Here is a 19,757-nt window from a genome sequence, read left to right on the forward strand (position 1 = left end):
GGTTATAACCTAAACTATTAAAACATACCTGTTCTATCTCCATGCAGCATATATTCTCAGTTTGACATTAGAGCGTCCTAACACCAAAAAAAAAAAAAAAAAAAAATCCAAGTGGTAGCTGCAGCTCATTTGCATTTAAAGGGATACACACTAAAACACATTTTTGCTCACCCCCCAAAAGTGGAAATTGTAACATGCTATAAAAATATTGAGCTAAAACACTTCACATACACACTCTAGGGACAGAGACTTTTTAGTCTTGTAAAAATGGGTATAATTGGTGCCCTTTAAAAGTAACAAATTGGACAAAATAGGCCTGTATTATAAATGTTAAATATCAATATGAATTTCAATACACCATTCTTTCAGTTATATGCAACAGAACCAGATTTTTTTTTTTTTTTTTTTTTTTTTTTAAAACCTTAAACCACCAATCAATATTATATAGTCTTTCAAAGCCATTATCAGATAAATGTGAGCAGACAGCAGGGAGTGGATCAGTGAATGAGGGTAGCATAATTTTACCAGCTTTGCCCAGCACAGCTGTTACATTAGAGTAGAGCTATTGCAAAACAAACAAGTCCAGAGAAATTTCATGTCAGTATGTGGAGCAGACTTTTCCAGTGAGTCCGAGGTGTACATTGAGCATTTGGGCCATGGTGCAGTAGTATCCAGGACTGAGCAGAGAGCACACAGACCAGAACATTGAGCAGAGGTCTAATGCCAACCAGTGTTTAACAAGCATGTTCATTAAAATTCAGTACTACAATGTCTATATGGACATGCTTTATCTCAGGCAACACCAATATCTAGTTAATCTATGTAATCTAGACCCAAATGCCCTCAAGTTAAAAAACTGAATTAGCACCATTGATGGAAAAGTTTGGCTTAATTTATATAATTTCTATAAAATTCACCTGCATTTAATGCCCAAGTATTTTTAATATGCTAGTGGAAGTTCCTACAACTTAGTCCTTTTCAAGTTAAATGGACTTTACCCCCTAAAGTCCATAGCACAGGAACTAGTAAAGTAAGCCTTTTTGAAAATGTATACTTACTGGCGTTAAGACCTGCAACACTTGTTCAAATGTTCAACAAAAGAAGCAAACTACTGATTGCATAAAAGGGATTTTTTTTTTTTTATTTCATTTTTGTCCTATAGCACAATCATTGACAGGGGGATGTGTAGGTCGTCTCAAATGCATCACCTGAAAGAGCAACATGAAATGAGCTGGATCATGTTTAACAAGGAAATCAGCCAGAGCAAAGCATGATTAGGATGAAAAATGTACTTGTCTGATAGTAGTCATAAACATTGATGACCGCTGGCTTGAGATTTTTCACTGCAACAACCTGTTTCAGCTGCAGAGTGTAAGTCGTGGGGACGCCTTTGGGAACCTGTGAGACAGAGAGGATGAACAGCAGCACATACACAGCACTCAAGATAGCAGCTCCTGAATACATCCAGTATACACAGTCTCACCTCTTTCAGATACACTAGGACACGATCATCTTCAGAATCAACCCGCTCCACCAGTGGGGCGAACGACTGGGGTGGAGATCCAAGCTGAGAGAGAGAGACCATTATTTACATGCACAATTACAACTGAAGGAGCTTCAAGCATCTTAGGACTCTCCAAATCTTACGAACCAGTGACGTATCAGCTGTGAAGCCTGACAGGAGTTTAACATCCACTAGAACCATGTTAGTAGTTGCTTTGGCTCCATTGTATCTGAAGAGGAATAGGAAGTTCAGTCAAGAGGATCAAGAAAGCAGTTGCCCTTTGTAAGAATCATAAGAGTTGGTTTCAGGACACAAGTCAAATCTGTTCTTACTTCACTGTGAAGTTCAACATGAGATTGGCTCCAAGCGGTCGGCAGTCTGCCTTCACCTTTGCTTCGATGCTCAGCGTCCTGGCAGCTTTAATGGGTGTCGGAATGTTGTAGAAACATGCAACCTATAGTATGAGAAGCACAGTAAGATTTTGATGTGCACAAACAGAATTGGGGGGGGGGGGGGGGGATACAGACCTGCACAGACACACAAGTGGAACCTGATGCTTTAACACTATATTTGCCAGGAACATTCGTCAACGGCTTCTCCTGATACAGCAGCCTGTTGTCCCGATTCACTGTAAAGCTATAAGACTCTCCTCCTACCACCGAGGACTGTACAGTAACAGTGCTGGAGCCCTCCACGCTGAACACTTTAGCAGCATACACAGACAGGGCATGAAGAGCCACCACAGTGTCCTAAAAACCAGCATCAGATTAAAGATTTGACCCGTATAAGAGTGACTGAACTCCTGTTTGGTGGTCAAAGGTACCTGGGTGGAGGAGAAGCCTCCAAAGGGATTCTGTTGGGTCACGAGCCAGTTGACAATGCGGTTAGCATAGCCCAGAGTTGCCGTTGTGAGAGGCTGTTCAGTGAGAACCGATAGCAGCACGTAAGAGCTGATCTCCACCGCCAGAGTATCACCAGATGAAGTCTGAGACCAATGCAGCTTTGTGCCTAAAGACGAGAAGGTGGGGAGAAAGTTGACGACAAACAGCCTCAAGTATAAGCCCACTCAGGTGGGAAACGTAAAAGGTGTACCAATCTTTTCACAGTGGAGCTTGGGCCGAGGTGCAAACATACAAAATACAAAAGTTTGGGGTCAATGAGAGAATAGAATCTTTCAAAAACATTGAGTTGATTTAAATGGTCATAGTATTACCGTTTAAATCATTTTCAAACGTAACAGATGCAAAGCTCCATTTTCATTGGCCATTATTCCAGTCTTCAAAATGTTACATGAGCACCAAGTCAGCTTTTTAAAATGATCTGAGGAACCAAGAAACCCCTTACATCAGTTAAAAAAAGCTTGTGCTGCTTAATGAAGTGTGGAAACTGCCATAGTGTTTTGCATTTTTGAAAATGCATGTCTAAAAAGGATCAAATGAGTAAAGACTTCGTTAGAAAAGCCTCTGCTCAAGATGAGGATTGTTATTCTCACTTTCAGAAACGGCAAGGTTGTTTAAGGAGGTTAGAAGTTGTGATCGAGTGCTGGTCTCTCTAGCAAGACTGAAGGTGTAGGCCAGCAGAGCCGTGGCGTAAGTGTTTCTCAAGTTCCCAACGACAGGCCTCAAGCATGACAGAGCGTTGGTGATGACAGGATCCTGAAAGCAAAGCAGATTAGACAAAAGCCATAACAGGAAGGTCATCTGCAAGCAGCTCAACTACTGGAGATATTTTACCGTGACAGGGACACCTAGTTCGAGCAGAGATGCAACAATGTAGGCGGTCATGGTCACATTATCCCCAACTCCACCCTTTATAAAAAAAAATAAATAAAAAAAAAAACCGCACATGGATTAAAGACAGTCTGAGTCTATGGGTTACAGTCCATTTGATAACACATGTACCTTCATTTCATTGTGGTACAAAGTTCCCTGTTGTGTGAAACAGCCATTTGAACCCTGCTGGCTTATTATCCAGTCCTTTGCACTCTGAAGGACATTCGGATCAATGAAGACAAAGCGCTTCGCTAGACCAAAAGACCTCAGGACAAAGGCAGTCAACCTGGTCATGGAGGAAGTTTCATTAAACTAAACTTAATCACTGGTGATAAAGGATAAACACTAGAATGTGCAGCATTATTATTCACCATGTATTGGATGCATCATAACCAAATGTGCTGAATGATCCATCACTGTGCCTGTAGTTCAGTTGTCCTTGATATCCTGTTCAGGGCAAACAAACCACCATGGAAATTCATCAAGGATGTACAAGCAATGATGGATAATTTGGTAATCAAGGTCCCTTGAATCACTAAGGTTTTGGAAAACCTGGATAAGAGGAATAGGTGTGATTTCTAGACCTATAGAGTGGTGCAGTTTAATTAAGTCTTTAGGAAGAAATTATCAGGTTTCTATGCCCTTGACTCAAAGCACTAAAACATTTTAGTCAGTTAGAAATGGGGGTGGGAGAGACTTGATATTTCATACACTTTAAAGAGCAAGCAATATCACTACGGCAGAAGTACCAGAAAGAGTCTTGTCCAAATCAATATTTGAAAGCCCTCGTGTAGGCCAATAGCCATAATTCAGGTTTCACTACATTAGACAGTCTGACAAACTACAATGAAAGCACAGGACTTAAAGTCCATATGATTTAGTCTCGCCAACACTCAAATCCATACCGCTCTGAAGGTAGCCTATGGCGGTCTCTCGGATGGCTGCATTGAGTTGCCCCGTGACTTCCAGGTACAGCAAGATGTAAATATTGGGAGCAAGAAGAATCATATTCTGCTCTCCACAGCCAGATGGCATCTTTAATAACCCATGCAGATTCTTCAGCGCACGACCCATTATGTCTCCTATGAGAGGTCAAGCATAAAACCCACATCAGAAACAAGTTATTCTGCCAAACATCATATGTCAGTTTATTCTCAGTAAAATGCTTTACCAAGGACAGAAACAGAGCATTTGGCTGATCCCTGAACCACATTTGTTGGAAACGTCACAGTCACATCTTCAGAAAGAACGCTTCCTGCAGACCGAACAGAAGCGAGCGTTAGGCTAATGTTTGGCTGTACAGGGAGAACATGTTTGGGAATCAGTGATTGCAAAACAAACCCTTTGGACACAGTAACCAACTCTGGGTGTTTGTCCTCTCAACTCCTTCAGGCTAAAAAGCAGTAAAAACCCCATCAGTAAAGCAGCATGAGCTCCATGATCAAGCTCCAGAAGGCAGGTTAACTCACCAGGACAAGTAGACTTCGAGTGACTACATCAACGCGTCCTCTTGTCGGCACGGTCACTGCTTCAGTGCCACATCGAGTCTGGGACGGATCAGCTGAAGCATTGACCGTCACATTGACAGCTCCTGCAGAGACAGACAAGTAGTGAGTAACACCTAATACACTCAATTTAAGAGGGAGACAGCACAAGACTAACCAAGAACAGAAGCAGTAAAAACCCATTTAAAGGTCTTTCTCCCATTAGCACAGAGACAGGATGAATACGGCTCATTAAATGCTCCAAGAGTGAAGGCTGCAGATGAAGCTGGAGTTACTTTAACCTGCCAATGAGAGCACATGGAGCAGAGACACATGACCTTCTATACAGATCTGTTGTATAAGAGGAAAATAAACCATGACAGACCATGATGCACTTGGACAGATAGTTGAAGACAGTGGCCTTCAGCTCAAAAGACTCTCCACGGACGATGGAGTACGGCAGGGAGAGCTCTAAGAAAAAGGGCTGGAAGACTGTCAGCAGTGCAGGAGGAGCCAGACCAAGACCTTTGGAAGACAGACAGAACGCCTCCGTCTCCCATGTGGTGATTGTGTCAGGAACCGTGAGAGGAACTTGTGTGGATCCAGTAGCTCTGAAGGACAGAAGAGAGAAAGAGGGAATAAGTAAACACTGTGTGCAAGTAGCTTTAAAATGGAACAAAAAGTGTATTACTAACCCCACTTCAGAAAGCTGCCAGATCCATGTTTCTGGAAAGTAAGTCCTGATGGTCACATCAAAAGAGGAAGAGTCACCCTCACTTATTTCTTCTGGACCAGCAGCCATTGCCATGGCTCCAGGATGACGGAAAAACATCACTGAAAGAGAGTTTGCAACTCTAGTCTTGTCTCTGAGGTCTGTCAGTTCTCATCTGTCTATTAATCAGGTCTGTGCAAGTCAAATACTCCTGCATAAACCATACAAAATTCATCTGGCAATTTCTAGAGCAAGAACACAGACATACCATCACGGAAGTTGCGATAATAATTCTGGCCTCTGTACATCAGACACTGAGGTACTCTGATAGGCAAATTTGATGAGACCTTCAACCCCATGCTCTGTCAGAACAAGACAAGACATTTGAAAATGAAGTTGTATAACAGGATAATGAACGGTTTTCTACCTTGAAGGTGTCGTAGGCATGGTCTACAGAAACAGCTCGACGGGGTCGAACATTCAGACACTCCTGTTCATCATCAACTTCATATGGATAATTTGATAGTGATAGCACTGGGAGCAAGTTGAACACCTAAAAACATGGGGAGTGAGGGAAAAAAAAAAAAAAAAAAAAAAAAGTAACTTTGTCACCACTCATTTAAAATGGTCCATTTGTCTTCATTGATGCTTTCAAGGATACTCAGGAAACCCCTTTAAAAAAAAAAAAAAAAAAAAAAAAAAAAAGGCACATGAATACCATTTCAGCACTCAGACGTCTTCCTGACTCCAAGATCCGGACACTCTGATCTACAGCACTGAGGCCACACAGAGATCCTGCTTGAGCAGAGACAGTCAGAACATTTCCCTCAGCAGGAACAGCTGTAGCTGGAGAGAACTGCAAAGACACCTGGAACAAGGACAAATAATGCTGTAGGACACGTCACCATTCCCCACTTGTAGCCAAAAGATAGTGCACATCATACCTTGTTTTGGAAACATGCTTCTGTGTCAAATGATGCACTACCAACAACTACATTCTCACTGGGCAGAACACAATAGACCAGAATCTGCACCGCTGGAGCCATGTCAACACTGACAGACAGCTGGAACGACACTGAGCCGCTTGTGACTTTATTAGAAGCACTTGCTGTGACCGTCTGAAATGCATGGAGGACGATCACTCCTCTGGACAAGACCTGACAGAAGACAGTTGAATAAGGTGCTGAACAAAAAAAAAAAAAAAAAAAAAAAAAAAAACCCACACACCCAAACACACCACCATCCCACAGTGTTTTCTCACCATATAGACAATGTCAGCACTGTAGCCACCAGACTCTCCAACAAAAGAATATTTCACAGTCACTGGAAATGTAGCACCACATTTGAGCGGCTGCTCGAGCTTCACTATAGTCAGTTCACTAAATGATGGGTTATCAGGAGAAGCAAGTTGGAGAAGCTGAACAACCCTCATATCTGTAGTGAAGTATGGCGATTTGTAACTATAAACCACCTCTGGAGTCACACTTGCCTGGGGAGCAATGAATGGAATCAGTGAGAGCACGAGAAGTCTTCATGTCACAATATATAAAGAGCAAATCGTACCACCAGATTCAGATCCGCTTTAGGAAGATTAACGGTGTTGAGAGAGAATGTGACCAGTCCGTTCTGGTTTGTGGTCAGATTTAGCAGCAGTTTGTTATTGTTACCATCAAGGAGATACACAGCTTTGTTCAAAATTGGAGTCCCATCGAAACGAGACACTGTTATCTGTTGGGAAAGATCACAGTTAGGAAACAGAGCCAATGAGAAGGCTTCTGAGACAAGGGATGAGCTTTTACTTGCCTTTCCATTAATCGCTGATCCAGGTTCAAAATAATCCAGGAGGTCCAAAAGTGTGACCTTGCCGACTTCAAATGTAATGGACACGGTTGCAGACTTTGACATAACTACATCTGAGGTAAAAGAAACAAAAATGCACAGAATGAGCAAGTCAACTTCCTCCAAACACATGCTGTTGATTCAGATCAGCCAATAGCTCACCTGTTCCCTCCTCCGTGACGTTCACATTTACAAGAAATGAGTCTTGCATGTTATTTTCAAATTTGGTGTTGAAAAACACTGCCGTATCAATAATAAGGGAGGCACAGCCTGTGGCATTCATCTGGTAGCAGGACAAAGTCACATTTAAGTCAAGCACAAGCAGAAGGAAAACCCCCCACAAGGCAACAGTCACAGACCTTCATGGTTTTACGCAGGCACTGGCGGGTCACGTCTGGAACCTCAATATATGGAAATGGATCACGGCACACTTCCACCAATGCTTGACCAGGTACAGGTTGGCCATAAGTGTATCTGAGAAACATCACAAGGAACAAGATCAGGAACAGACCAACCACAAGACAAGAAAATAAGAGCCTCACTCACTTGGCACAAGCCTCAACTTTCAGTCCCACATCTGCAACACTGTATGTCTGTGGTGCGTTTATGGTCACGTCAAACTTGGGCAAAACTAAACCAGAAACACCACACTTCAGATTAAGACCTTGGTTCCGTTATTGTATGTGCACATTTTATGGACTACTTACCATATTTTTTCACCTCAAAAACCTGGGAGATCATTCGGTCACCAATAAAAGCACTTAGTGTGTACATCCCTATCTGAGCCTCTGGGTTTAACTCATGAGAAAGCTGCAAAATCCACCTCGTTGAAGAAACGTTTGTCCACTGACCAATCCGGTTATTATTATTGTCCTATTAAAACAGTTAACAGCTCAGAAACCGCAAACAAAGCAAAACTACAAAAAGCTGTGTTTGCTCAATTTAAAAGACTTGCACCAGAGCAAACTCACCTCCACCACGACCAGATTGTACTGCAAGACACAAAGACAGGCATTTAAAAGCACAAAAAAAAGCCACAAAAAGTCAAACTTCAAAAGTCACTTTCTTCAAAAGTGAGAAACTGAAGTTTGGAAAGTGAGCCCACATTTAAATTTGTAATGTGTTCATGGTGAGGCCTTACCATCTGATCAAGAGGCACAAATTTGGCATCCATGGTGACAACTCTGAAATTCACTGCAAAGGCAATTAACACATTCATTGCATAATGCACTTTTGAAGACATCAGAACTTGTAGAGCAGGGGTGTCCAACCCTGCTCCTAGAGAGCTAGGCTGCACCCAAACACCTAGGTAGCGGACTTGCTGCCTTATCAAGCAATGACTTGTAAGGCAGCGTTTGTGCATGAAGGCACCTCAGACTTCTGAGGCAGCAGAAGAGTTTAATGATCTACAGCAATATTGCGTGAGCATTGGTGAAAACTAAACATTTAATTACTACACTGTTCATTTATCGCTAGAAATGACATCAAAAGTGGAAAATGTTGGTCAAAAATGTACATTTACTCAAACTGGCCAGAAAACGCAACTTTCGGACGCAATCTTTATTTTTCTAGCTCAACTGTCACAGAATGGAAAGCACAGGATTGTGGGATAAAGGCAGCGAAGGATACATCTATGCTGCCTTCTAAAGTCGATCAGATGAAGGCATCTCGGGAAACAGGAAGAGAAGCTAACATTGAATTTGGAAATACCTTTATGCCTTCTTACCTTGAAATGTGTCCTCCGAAGACCGTATTTTCCAGTTTTCGGACACAGCCTTACTGTCCTGCAGACTTCAGTTCCAACCCTGCTCCAACACACCGGTCTGTAATCAAGCAACCCTGAACACCTCGATTAGCTGCTTCATGAGAGTTTGAATGGGGTTGGAGCTGAAGTCTGCAGGATGGTAGCTCTCCTGGAGCAGGGTTGGACACCCCGGTTGTAGAGTAATTGACTTGAGACACCCAATATTCAACCTAGGGTCATTCACAGCTCACCCATTTGTCCTGGATTGTAGATGGGTTTGTCTGTTTGGATGAAGGTCAAAGGTAGGTAACGTCTGAGCATGACTTTCCTCTCTTCGGTCACTCTGAAGACCCTCCCTTGAACTTCAACCTTCATCTTCTGCACCGACTCACCATCTACTCGAGGAGCCTGTGGAGAAACTTATTTAACAAACCAGACAAAGAATAAAACAGCCACATGAGTCTAAACGACAGACCTGGAAACTAAAGCTGCGGTGAAATGGCGTTGAAGAAACCTGCTGCACAAGTTTAGTTGTCCTGTTTTTGTCATCAAGCAGAGAAACAGTCAGTGTGAGACTCTCTTGGGGTTTCAGAAGAGAAATGCATAATTTGGCTTCAGATCCAGACTCAATCACTGCAGGGAACGTCACCATGAAGAACCTGAGGAAATACGATTAAAGAAACCAATGTCTGCTTAACATGCAAGGGTCACTAAATTTTGAAATTACATAATTGTGCACTTTGCCAACAAAATGTTTAATATACCCTGCACAGATTCATAGTAACATGAACTTGCACATGGTTTAGCGGGGCTCCAAATCACACTCCTGATTCAGTTCATCAGCTCATTAATACAGACTCCAAGACCTAAAAATAATGTTTAAGAAGAAATGGTTGGGAACCCCTGGTTTAGTGGTAAACTGCTGCCATCTACTGGAAAACAAATTACCTGAATTTTCAGATACCTGCAGAGGATTACATTGGCTCATTATATTTATATTATATTTATATACACATTACACACACACACACCCCAAGTTTATTCATTTAGAGGTTTAAACATTCAAGTACAAAAAAAAAAAAAGTGAATTCTATAAATACGTTGTTTTTGGGGGGCAGTTATGTAAAGATTAAACCAGAGCATGGTGGATAAAGTTCTTTTTGGAAACCATAAAATCGTTAGCAATTTCATCAGCCTATGAGTAGAAAGCATGAGGGTCCGTGTACGTTTTGATATTTCATTTCAAATTGGAAAACAAACTACGCAGAAGCGAGAAAACGGTCGTTTCCCGACCGAAAAAAAAAAAAAAAAAAAAAAAAAAAAAAAAAAAAGGGGAAAAACGCGATTTTGACTCGATTTTCGTTTTTTCGTGTCACGGATAGAAAACTGAAACACGACTTCAAAACTCGTTTTCCACATGTGGGCGATCATTACACGCCCCTTTCAGCCGATTGGTCAATCAAATCTGAGCCAGTGATGTCATCTTCAGGTCATTCAACAAAATAACAGTCCTCTACCGCTATATCAGTAGAGATCATAAATCGGCTTTCTTCTGTGCAACCTAACGCGTATTTCACAGAAATATGTATGCACAGATAAAAACAATGGTTAAAAAAAAACCTACAGTAAATTTAATTAAGTCTGTTTTTAAGCTGTCATTGTAAATGCCTCTACATCTGTTATCAAGCGTGACATCCTTTGGGCTACTACCACCGATCAATAATGATAGACTATTCTCTATTATAGATCAGTGGCTACTGCACTCTATTTCCTTATTATTCAAGTTGTTTATTCATTTTCTACCCCTGAACGAAAAACGAAAAATCAAGCTGAATTCTTGTTTTTCGTTTTGTTTGAAAAAAAAAGAAAAAAAAAAAATGAAAAACGAAAAAAAAAAAAAAAAAGGTGCCGTTTTTCATTTTCCGATTTCATTATTAAATAATAATAAAAAATAAAAAAAAAACGAATGACCAAAAGATACACGGACCCATGAGCTTCTGTTCACTTCAAATCCTATTTAACGTTAATGGTACTTACGGTCCTGATGGCTGTCCGCCAACAGCAAAGAGAAAAAGAGCTAAAATGAGCCCTTTCCAAACACAAATCTCCCCCACAGCCATGAATAGCGATCATCCAACACTAAACGCGAATCAATTGTCTCTTTCAGAAACCCCACAGATACTACCGTTTACGGCTCTACAGTTTCTCTCAATCACCTACCCCAATGGCAGCGATATATAAAAACGATCTTAATAATCGGAACAGGTTGATTTAGCACTTTATCCTCAGGCAATGAGGGCGGACAAAATTAATTCCAGGTGGTGGCCAATCAATTAAATGAATGAGATTCATTCCCCGACACTTAAGAGTGTTAAGACCTCTGTGGTGTTGTTAGTAACCATGTGCAAATTCAGTTTTCTCCTTAAAACTCCATTGTAAAAAAGACTGCCCCAACGCAGTTTGAAACCACTTTTACGAGATTTTCAGTGTCTGAAATTTTGTTTCAGTGGTCGGAGCATAGCTACATGAATTATTTCATGAGTTTCTCAGACTGCTCGTGCAACTGCTCACGCTCCTTGTATCTCAGAACGTTTAATGGATTATGTCATTGTTTCAGCGCCGCGTGAACTTGTGCCTAAACTGAAAATATTTACATTTTCTCTGCAGTTATTGGAATAACGTGAAAATAGACTAGGCCACAACTGGAAACGCTTTTATTCAGCAAAGGATGCGTTGATTTTTATCAAAAAGACAGTTTTATATGTTAGGTTTTTGTGAATTGTGGGGACTTTCCATAGGCGTAATGCATTTTATACTGTACAAACTGTACATTCTATCCCCCTACACTGCCCCTGCCCCTAAACCTACCCATTACAGGAAACCGTGCACACTTTTACTTTCTCACAAAAACATCATTTAGTATGTTTATTAATCCATTTACATTGGATTAATATATATATATATATATATATATATATATATATATATATATATATATATATATATATATATATATATATATATATATATATATATATATATATTATTATTATTATTATATATACTTATAAGAGTAACTTCAACACAAAGAAAACATTAAAGGAGAAAATGAGGGTAGGGTACCATTTTGGATTCAGCCTTTGAGTTTCTCACTGTGTAAACTGCAGATCTCCTCTGATGAGAAAACAAAGTTCTTCTACAGTTACATTCAGTGAATCCATTTTTACTTTTTGAGTTCCAGCAATCTAAACTTTACTTTATGAATGGCAGACAGAAATGAGAAAGTCAGTCTCTTTCTGGTAAGAACTGCTTTCTGCTTCAAGTCCACTACTATTTTCACTTTATTAAGAAACATCCTGAACACCAAACCAGAGTCATTTGACCTACTACAATTTGTGTACAGGACAAACAGATCCACAAAAGATGATATTTTTAATTTATCATTGACAAAATTCAAACCCACTTGGAAAGTAAGGACAGTTGTACATTATTACTTTTTTATTGACTTGACAGTATATTCAGAATACTTGAGTTGTTATACTTTAAAGCCTTTTCTCCCATAATATTATGTGTTGCACTCAAAAAAATACAATGTTGGATTTACGTAAAGAAACGGCTCCACAAAAGTTATATAGATTCTGCTTGTTAAGTGTTCATCATTAATGCTCAATCATCACTTACATATTCACTTAATTATCTTACTGCAGCATGTCAATGTTACTTAGTGTGGACATTACATGACTTACCTGTGGGGTTGAAAGGGTTAAAGGTGCAAGACAAAAAAAAAAAAACACACTCACGAAATGTATTTTAATAATAATAAACTGTGAGAAAAAAAAAAACAAAAACAAAAAAAAACAATGATATACTGGACACATTTGCTGGTAGTTTAATGTAAAATGTTATTTTTTGGGTCACCCTTGTGCTTCAGTTCAGGAGAAGAGAAGACCCAAAAACATTGATGATATGCTGCATGTTGCTTTATTTAACAGGTGGTGACTGCAGTTGCTGATGCAGTGAAAATCTCTTTATTTAAAATATTTTTAGTGGAATCAAATGAAATAAGTTCACAGTAATAATATGGTCTCATTATTAGCATATTATAAATATTAGTTTATAAATTTAAATGGCAGTCTGACAATTTAGGGCAGTCTATCTGTGTGGTACCTTTACAGTGCTGCAGATTACAGTTAATAATTAAAAGCCTGGTAAGGTATAACAGTGTCCAAACCATAGCACTTCTTAATTAAAATATACATTACATAACAAATAATAATAATAGTTATAATAACAGAAAACCCAATAATAAAATTAATTGAAGGTGTATTGGTACTGATATCCATGGATGCCACTGCACAGTTCAGGTCACTTCTTGTTCCAGAGCTGTGCAATATGAACACAGTGTCACACCAGAGATCATTCTGACCTTTTCTCGTGTTGACAGCAATGACTTTGAACTTCTCATATGGAGGAATCAGCACCTCTTTCTCAGAAAGAAATATAGAGTAATGTGACACATCAGCACCTTCACAAGTTTTGATTTGAAAACAAGATTTAGTTCCAAAACCTTGTGCTACACTTTGATATAAAGAGGAGGATGTAAATCATCCAAAACGAACCTCTTTGTTCAGAACATTCTTATCAAATTCAACATCAGTACCACGATATGTGAAATAGCATATATTTTGTGTTTTCTTCAGAATCTGAATCGCATCTGTTAACAGAAAGTGAAGCGAATACCATTTAAATGTCTTGTCTTTGTATTTTTGTTTCTGACTACAAACATCATTATTGAAAAATTCATACAGTGGACTTGAATGTGTGTAAACATAAACAGCAACTGAATGATTTTTTGGCAAGTTATCTTCTGGTGTTTTGGCTTCATGGACACCCTCTTCCCAAAGTTTTGCAAATTCATATTCAGACTGTGATTTTTCTTTCTCTAGAAGTTTTGTCTCCACCTGGTGTTTCATGTTCTCTATACAGCCCTTATACTGATCATCAACAGAATTTGGTGCCATATCCAATGAAAATATCTGTCCTGCAGATCCTCTGTGATCCTACAGCAACAGAAATCATAATGATCACATCATCAGTATTCATGTCTGTACTAATTATACTAGAACACAAGCTTACCTGTCCTAAAGCAGCAAAAATGAGAAGAAGAGCTTAAGTAATCAGCAGCATCTTGATTAAGCCAAATTCCCAAATTAAATAGTTGATATAGTGAAGAACAGATGCTGAAAGAAAACCAGAAGTACAACAGCATTTCATAAAGACTAAATCTATTACTCTAATATGTTGCACAATTAAACTGTTTCCAACATAAAACAGTTTTAAAATTATAGAAGTGGCAGAACTTTTTGAATAATAATCATATTAGCGTGACATTTACTGATATGTTGACCTTTGATTTTAACCTCTAACCTTTTACTTTAAGATTATTATTCATGTCGGCACCAATGATGTCCAACTTCACCAGTCAGAGATCACTAAAATTAACATTAACGACATGTTGGAACTCGCAAGTACGATGTCAGACCCTGTAATTTGCTCTGGCCCTCTTCTTGTTCGCTGGAGTGATGAAATACTTAGCAGACTGTCATCACTCAATGGCTGGATGTCTAAATGGTGTCCACAAAATACTATAGGGTTCATAGACTTTTCAATTGGAAAAGTTTTTGGGGCAGACCTGACCTGTTGAAAAGAAATGGTATCCATAGTGCCGCTCTTCTCTCTACACTCTAAAAATGCTGGGTTAAAAACAACACAATTTTGTTTATTTGACAACCCAGCTCTGATGTAAATATTGGACAGAACATATGCTGGGTTTTATACACTAAACAATTTGCCTTTTTTTTTTTTTTTTTTTTTTTAAATCAGTGCTGGGTCAGTCAATTTGATAGTTTTTTTTTTATTTTAAATAATAAAAAATTGTTTGATGGAAACTTCCATGATGGTGCCGGCATGTCTTTCACTCTGAGTGTAGTGGGTGTGTCTATTTTCCCCCCACAATATGTTTAAAAATGAAATCTCAAAACATCTTATCTGTGGCATAAAGGTACTGTTGGTTATAATAACAATAATGAACAACCACTCTTGGTCAGGGATGAGACTAGACAATTGGTTTTCTTCTTGATGGTGTAAACCATATCATCGCTCTTGTTTGTGGTCTCTTTTATAACAAATGATGTGCTTGTTACAAAGACCACAAACTTAACATAAAAACCAAATTACAGTGCCCAACTAAATGAAACACCGATCACCATAATGGTCAATTTCAATAAAACATCAACATCTAAACCTGTTAATTCTCAAAAAGAACTGTAGACAAATGACAGAAATAAAGTCAGTCTGCTTTTTCTTTTCAGTTGGTTTCATCTATGGCTGTGGTTAGATGTCAGATGTAGTTATTGTTTTTTCTCTTTTCTTCAGCGATTGTGATCGTTATCATCAGGGGCCCATTTCAATAAGGAGGTTCAACCAACTCTGAGTTAAAACTTGAACTCTGAGTTGACTTACACTGAGATGGGAAACTCTGACCTTTCTGTTTCAGAACAGCTGAATTGAGTTAGTTCAATCAACTCTGAGTAGGTTGACTCTGTGTTAAGCTTGTGCACCATGACTATGAAAAGCTATGATCAATGGAGCTCCGATATTACGATTCACCATGGCAACAGCACCCAACAAAAACTGGCAGAACGTTAAGTACTATTCATGTTAAGTACTATTCATTTTCATGGTATCCCACATGCAAAAAATAATAATGAATAATAATTTAAGTGGATTAATTTATTTTGCAAATTATGTTCTATTCATTATGTAAAAGTAACAGTTCTTTGCAATAAGTGTAAACAGTAATTAGATGCTATTTATACTTTATACTGGTAGATACACACTATTCGTACCTCTGTATTGTTGTACATTAACAGGATGCAATAATGATTATATTTATAAAATTATAAATACTTTTATTATTATTAAACCCTCGTTGGGCATTTTACTTCCTGAAAAATAAATGCCTTTCTGATGTGATATGTGATGGGAAGAGGGAGAAGAGTGAGCTCAGCAAAAGGCGGATTCAAACCCAGTCAATCAAGGCACAAGTTAGTTTTCCACAACACGCTACTGCTTACTCCACTGAAGTCATTAATCACATGTGTTGTTTTTAACCTTGTGTGACATTGGTGGGCGGAGCTACTGTAAATTTGCATTTAGTAATAGACACTCAAAATAATCTTGTTTTCTGTTTACATTAAGGTTGTTTTTATTACCACACTGACAGATAATTTTACTTAAGTAAAATACACTTAATTTAGACCACCAGGGAATTTACTGTGTAGTATCCCAGACAGCAACATAGTGTGGCCCAGATCCGGCGAACATCTGGTACATGTGGATTACATGCAGACCAGATATGGGCCGACACAATGTTGCTCTCAGGGATATATTTTAGAAATCTTAAACAATATTCCATGAGAAACTGTTAACCCATTTTTAATAAATTACATGTGGATTAAGGTTACCATAACTTTTTAAAATGTCAACAGAACTGAACAGTGCCCTTACCTTGTCTATACTCTAGAAACAGAAAATCATGCAAACGTCAGTACAAAGTCCAATGAAATTGCTGAATTTTCATACTCTTAAAAAAATATCACTGGATTATCTGTTGTCACTGTTCAACAAAGAGAATTACTCAGGTCTGCTGTCCAGTCAATTATGATGATTGAGGAGTGTTTCAGTTGTGAAACTTTAAAACATAGTAAAGTTTAGGGCGTCACCATCAGATTCAGCTCCTCCTCCAGCTATTAAACAAAACTGAGATGTCAGTTAAATTTAGATCTATGTAGTTTTTGTGGGAATGTGTGTTCATAGGTTTCACAGATTATTTCTTAAAAAAAAAAAAAGATGTTGAACAAATAATTGTATTATTGTAGAATACAATATTTAATATCATCTTACTGTAATTATGTTCAGAAACATCTTATGTGTTTCATGTTCACAACCATGACTTGCACCATAACCAAGTTTTAGGCATAATCATTGCACAAGTCAGTCTTTACTCACCGTACAAGTCTTTTACAAGTCATGTTGAATGACGCTCATTATAACCTATTTATAATTCAGTCTTGCTCTTTATTCTCGCAGTTTTGTGTAGGAAAAAGAGGCATTTGAGAAGCTGCAGGCTTGCAAATGCTGATCTGAATTTGAAACATTTAGGAAACTGTGGTCAGAAACTTCACTTGTGCATTTTATGGTGACTTCTGCTACCATTTAACTCGTCCTCTTTTGAAGATGTGTTAATATTTAATGGGACATTCAAAACTGACATTAAAGATTATAATTGTTGGAGTGTTTATATCTTCTGCACATTGAGTTTTATCTATACTTTTTTTTTGATGAAGATACTCCTCAGCAAATGTACAGTTGCTGCCCTGAACATAATAATCACCAGTACCATTTTTGGGAGCACTTTACTTAAACCCTTTATGTATTATGCATTATAAAAGTATTTTTAATGCATTAATTGTGCTTTGTAATGCACATTATAATGCACTGTATTAATAATTGTAACCAGTTATAGTACATTATAATAAATCTATAGAAATTATATTGCATTAAAACATGACAACCAATATTCAAAAAAATCTTTGAATATTATAATGCATTTTAACTTTGGTTGCAATTATCTTTGAAACAATATAACGCATTATGATGACGTACATAATAAATAACTTTATAATGCAGTATACATAAATGCTTTAAGTGAAGTGTTACTCTATTTTCTTTAAATGTAGGCTACCATGGTATTGAGTGAACCACCTTGAAGTATCATGTAAATAACATGGTACATGAATGTGTCACATTTTCTCCATAATGACTCCATAAAATCGTATCACAGCACTGCAGGAAATTCTGCAGTAGTCTGCAGTAGCAGTAGTGATTCTGCAGAATCAGGCCACTACATGATAACTATAACATCACTAAAAAGTGACCAACAATATCTGATCAGAGTTTTCCTTGCAGTTTTTGCAATAACAAACAAGTATCGGAGACACATAGTAAAACAGTAAAACAGCTAAAGAAAAACTTAAATAAATAAATAAATAAAAAAACTTTATTATTTTCAATAAAACATCAACATCTAAACATCTGTTAATTCTCAATAAGAACTTAAGCATGAAAGAAATAAAGTCTGGCGTAATAAGTGAAGATGCTGAAATCTTGTGAGATCTCTTAGTGTTTAATGTTCTTTTGGGATTTGAAGAGTTTTTGTATCATCTGTTTTGTGGGTCACTATTTTTTTCTGTAAAAAGTTTAACCCTCAAAGACCCAAATATAGAAAAAAAGTCACCGTTTACATGTTGTTGAAAGAGTCCTCTAGTGCATTTAATAGGCTTATTATCATAATCATTATAGTAAACCAGACCTCGAATATTGACACGTAACACTTTCTTGGTCACGAGCCACTTCCTCTATTCATATTACTCAACTCCTGTAAAAGGTTTACCTTTATAGATTCAGGAGGAGTCAGGTAGGCATATAATATTTTCTTCTTAGATTATATTATCTCAGGGTCTACTTCTGATCACTACCGTACCTCCTAGCACTACGGTTCAGATATCAACCAAGCCTACCTGGGTGGGGTGGGTTAGCCTCCCGTTCAGTGCACCACAGCTGGCTCTTCGCCCTCAGAGGACAGCTATGCCTGCTAATGCACTCCCACGGCCCACTCTGTTGCGACTGGTTGGCAACCTTGACTGACTTTGTAAAGTCCGTCGGGATATCTTTATAAAAATATATCTTTTTCAGACAGTCAACTTCTGATACCCCAAATGGATTCTCACTCTACAACAATAAACAGACTGAGACAATACTATCAGAGTTTGAGGGCAGTCCCCATTCTCATTTTATTATTTCTTGCAAAGGCAAAAGCTAAATACACCACTTTATGCCAGCTAAGCTGGAAGTTCCATGGGCCAGACAAATAATTACATTTTTAAAGCTTACCCTCTTCTCTATTCAGTATATGTTCTTCTCTTAAGAATATCAGGTGTCTTCTTTGATCTTCTGAGGGTTGTGGTCTGGCGAAGGCTTCCTCTTGCTGCTTGCTTGTATGCTCTTTCTTTCTTCAGCAAAATTACACAACTACTACTACTACTCCAACTACACAGAGAGCTATAAAGGCCCCTGTATTTATATTCTCTTTTGACGCACTTTATCTTTTCATTTACGCACATGTGGTTTTTACTTGCGTCAATTGCTAGGTTACTTGTCTATCACCTTTTTTCACTTGTGTCAATGCATTTCCTATTTGCGTCAATGGCTTAAAGCAGAACTAAGTAACTTTTTTTAACTTCATAAATAGTGTTCTAAGTCCTTACGATGGTTAATTGACTTGTAGTGGTGTGTTTGAGGCGTGCACTAACCCCCTCTGGCACGTCTATGCCAAAAAACAGCACTTGCAAGTTGAGCTGCACCGACCCGAAACAATCTCGCCTCATGTTCACGTTCACGCGAGAGTGACAAAATGCTTTACGGTAATTCAATAACAATGTATATATTATGACTTTATACGACAATTTCGAAAATTACCCACCTCCATCGAGATTTCTTGTACTGTATTTGCAAAACTACTGCGCTGGTGAGAGTTGTAGTCGTTGTAATCCAGAGCTGCGCTTGGAGTATTTACGACAGT

The 19,757-nt window shown here is 38.4% G+C and overlaps 1 protein-coding gene and 1 pseudogene across 3 annotated transcripts; both read right to left on the minus strand.

Annotated features, from left to right (window-relative positions):
- Window positions 1-1,115: 1,115 nt before the first annotated feature.
- Window positions 1,116-19,470, minus strand: LOC125270307 (alpha-2-macroglobulin-like protein 1). Of its 3 annotated transcripts, none has more exons than XM_048193764.1 (34): window positions 19,070-19,470; window positions 9,531-9,714; window positions 9,307-9,463; window positions 8,453-8,505; window positions 8,283-8,303; window positions 8,019-8,184; window positions 7,858-7,942; window positions 7,671-7,785; window positions 7,474-7,594; window positions 7,276-7,385; window positions 7,036-7,200; window positions 6,734-6,961; window positions 6,417-6,629; window positions 6,191-6,340; window positions 5,900-6,025; window positions 5,741-5,834; window positions 5,456-5,594; window positions 5,146-5,371; window positions 4,939-5,062; window positions 4,746-4,867; window positions 4,618-4,669; window positions 4,448-4,531; window positions 4,182-4,358; window positions 3,648-3,723; window positions 3,406-3,562; window positions 3,238-3,312; window positions 2,997-3,159; window positions 2,328-2,512; window positions 2,032-2,253; window positions 1,837-1,958; window positions 1,652-1,733; window positions 1,484-1,567; window positions 1,293-1,398; window positions 1,116-1,208 (listed from the first exon to the last, which is right to left on the minus strand). In XM_048193764.1, exons 2-34 carry the CDS (start codon window positions 9,705-9,707, stop codon window positions 1,168-1,170), a joined length of 4,218 nt encoding a protein of 1,405 aa, XP_048049721.1. In that variant the 5' UTR covers window positions 9,708-9,714; window positions 19,070-19,470; the 3' UTR covers window positions 1,116-1,167. The 3 variants fall into 3 exon arrangements, with proteins under 3 accessions (XP_048049721.1, XP_048049703.1, XP_048049712.1); XM_048193746.1 differs by lacking the exon at window positions 19,070-19,470 and adding an exon at window positions 11,093-11,314; XM_048193755.1 differs by lacking the exon at window positions 19,070-19,470 and adding an exon at window positions 9,820-9,937.
- LOC125267222 lies at window positions 13,021-14,507 on the minus strand (annotated as a pseudogene).
- Window positions 19,471-19,757: the final 287 nt, after the last annotated feature.

The sequence above is a fragment of the Megalobrama amblycephala genome, linkage group LG1 (assembly GCF_018812025.1).
Source record: "Megalobrama amblycephala isolate DHTTF-2021 linkage group LG1, ASM1881202v1, whole genome shotgun sequence".
Classification (NCBI taxonomy): Eukaryota; Metazoa; Chordata; class Actinopteri; order Cypriniformes; family Xenocyprididae; genus Megalobrama; species Megalobrama amblycephala.

Excerpts from the sequence above, each read along its gene's own strand:
- LOC125270307 (XM_048193746.1), bottom strand. The coding sequence starts at position 11,175 with ATGGCTGTGGGGGAGATTTGTGTTTGGAAAGGGCTCATTTTAGCTCTT. Across the intron at positions 6,341-6,416 it reads AAGCATGTTTCCAAAACAAG|GTGTCTTTGCAGTTCTCTCC; the intron begins GTATGATGTGCA and ends TCCTTGTTCCAG. Across the intron at positions 5,835-5,899 it reads ATGCCTACGACACCTTCAAG|AGCATGGGGTTGAAGGTCTC; the intron begins GTAGAAAACCGT and ends TTGTTCTGACAG.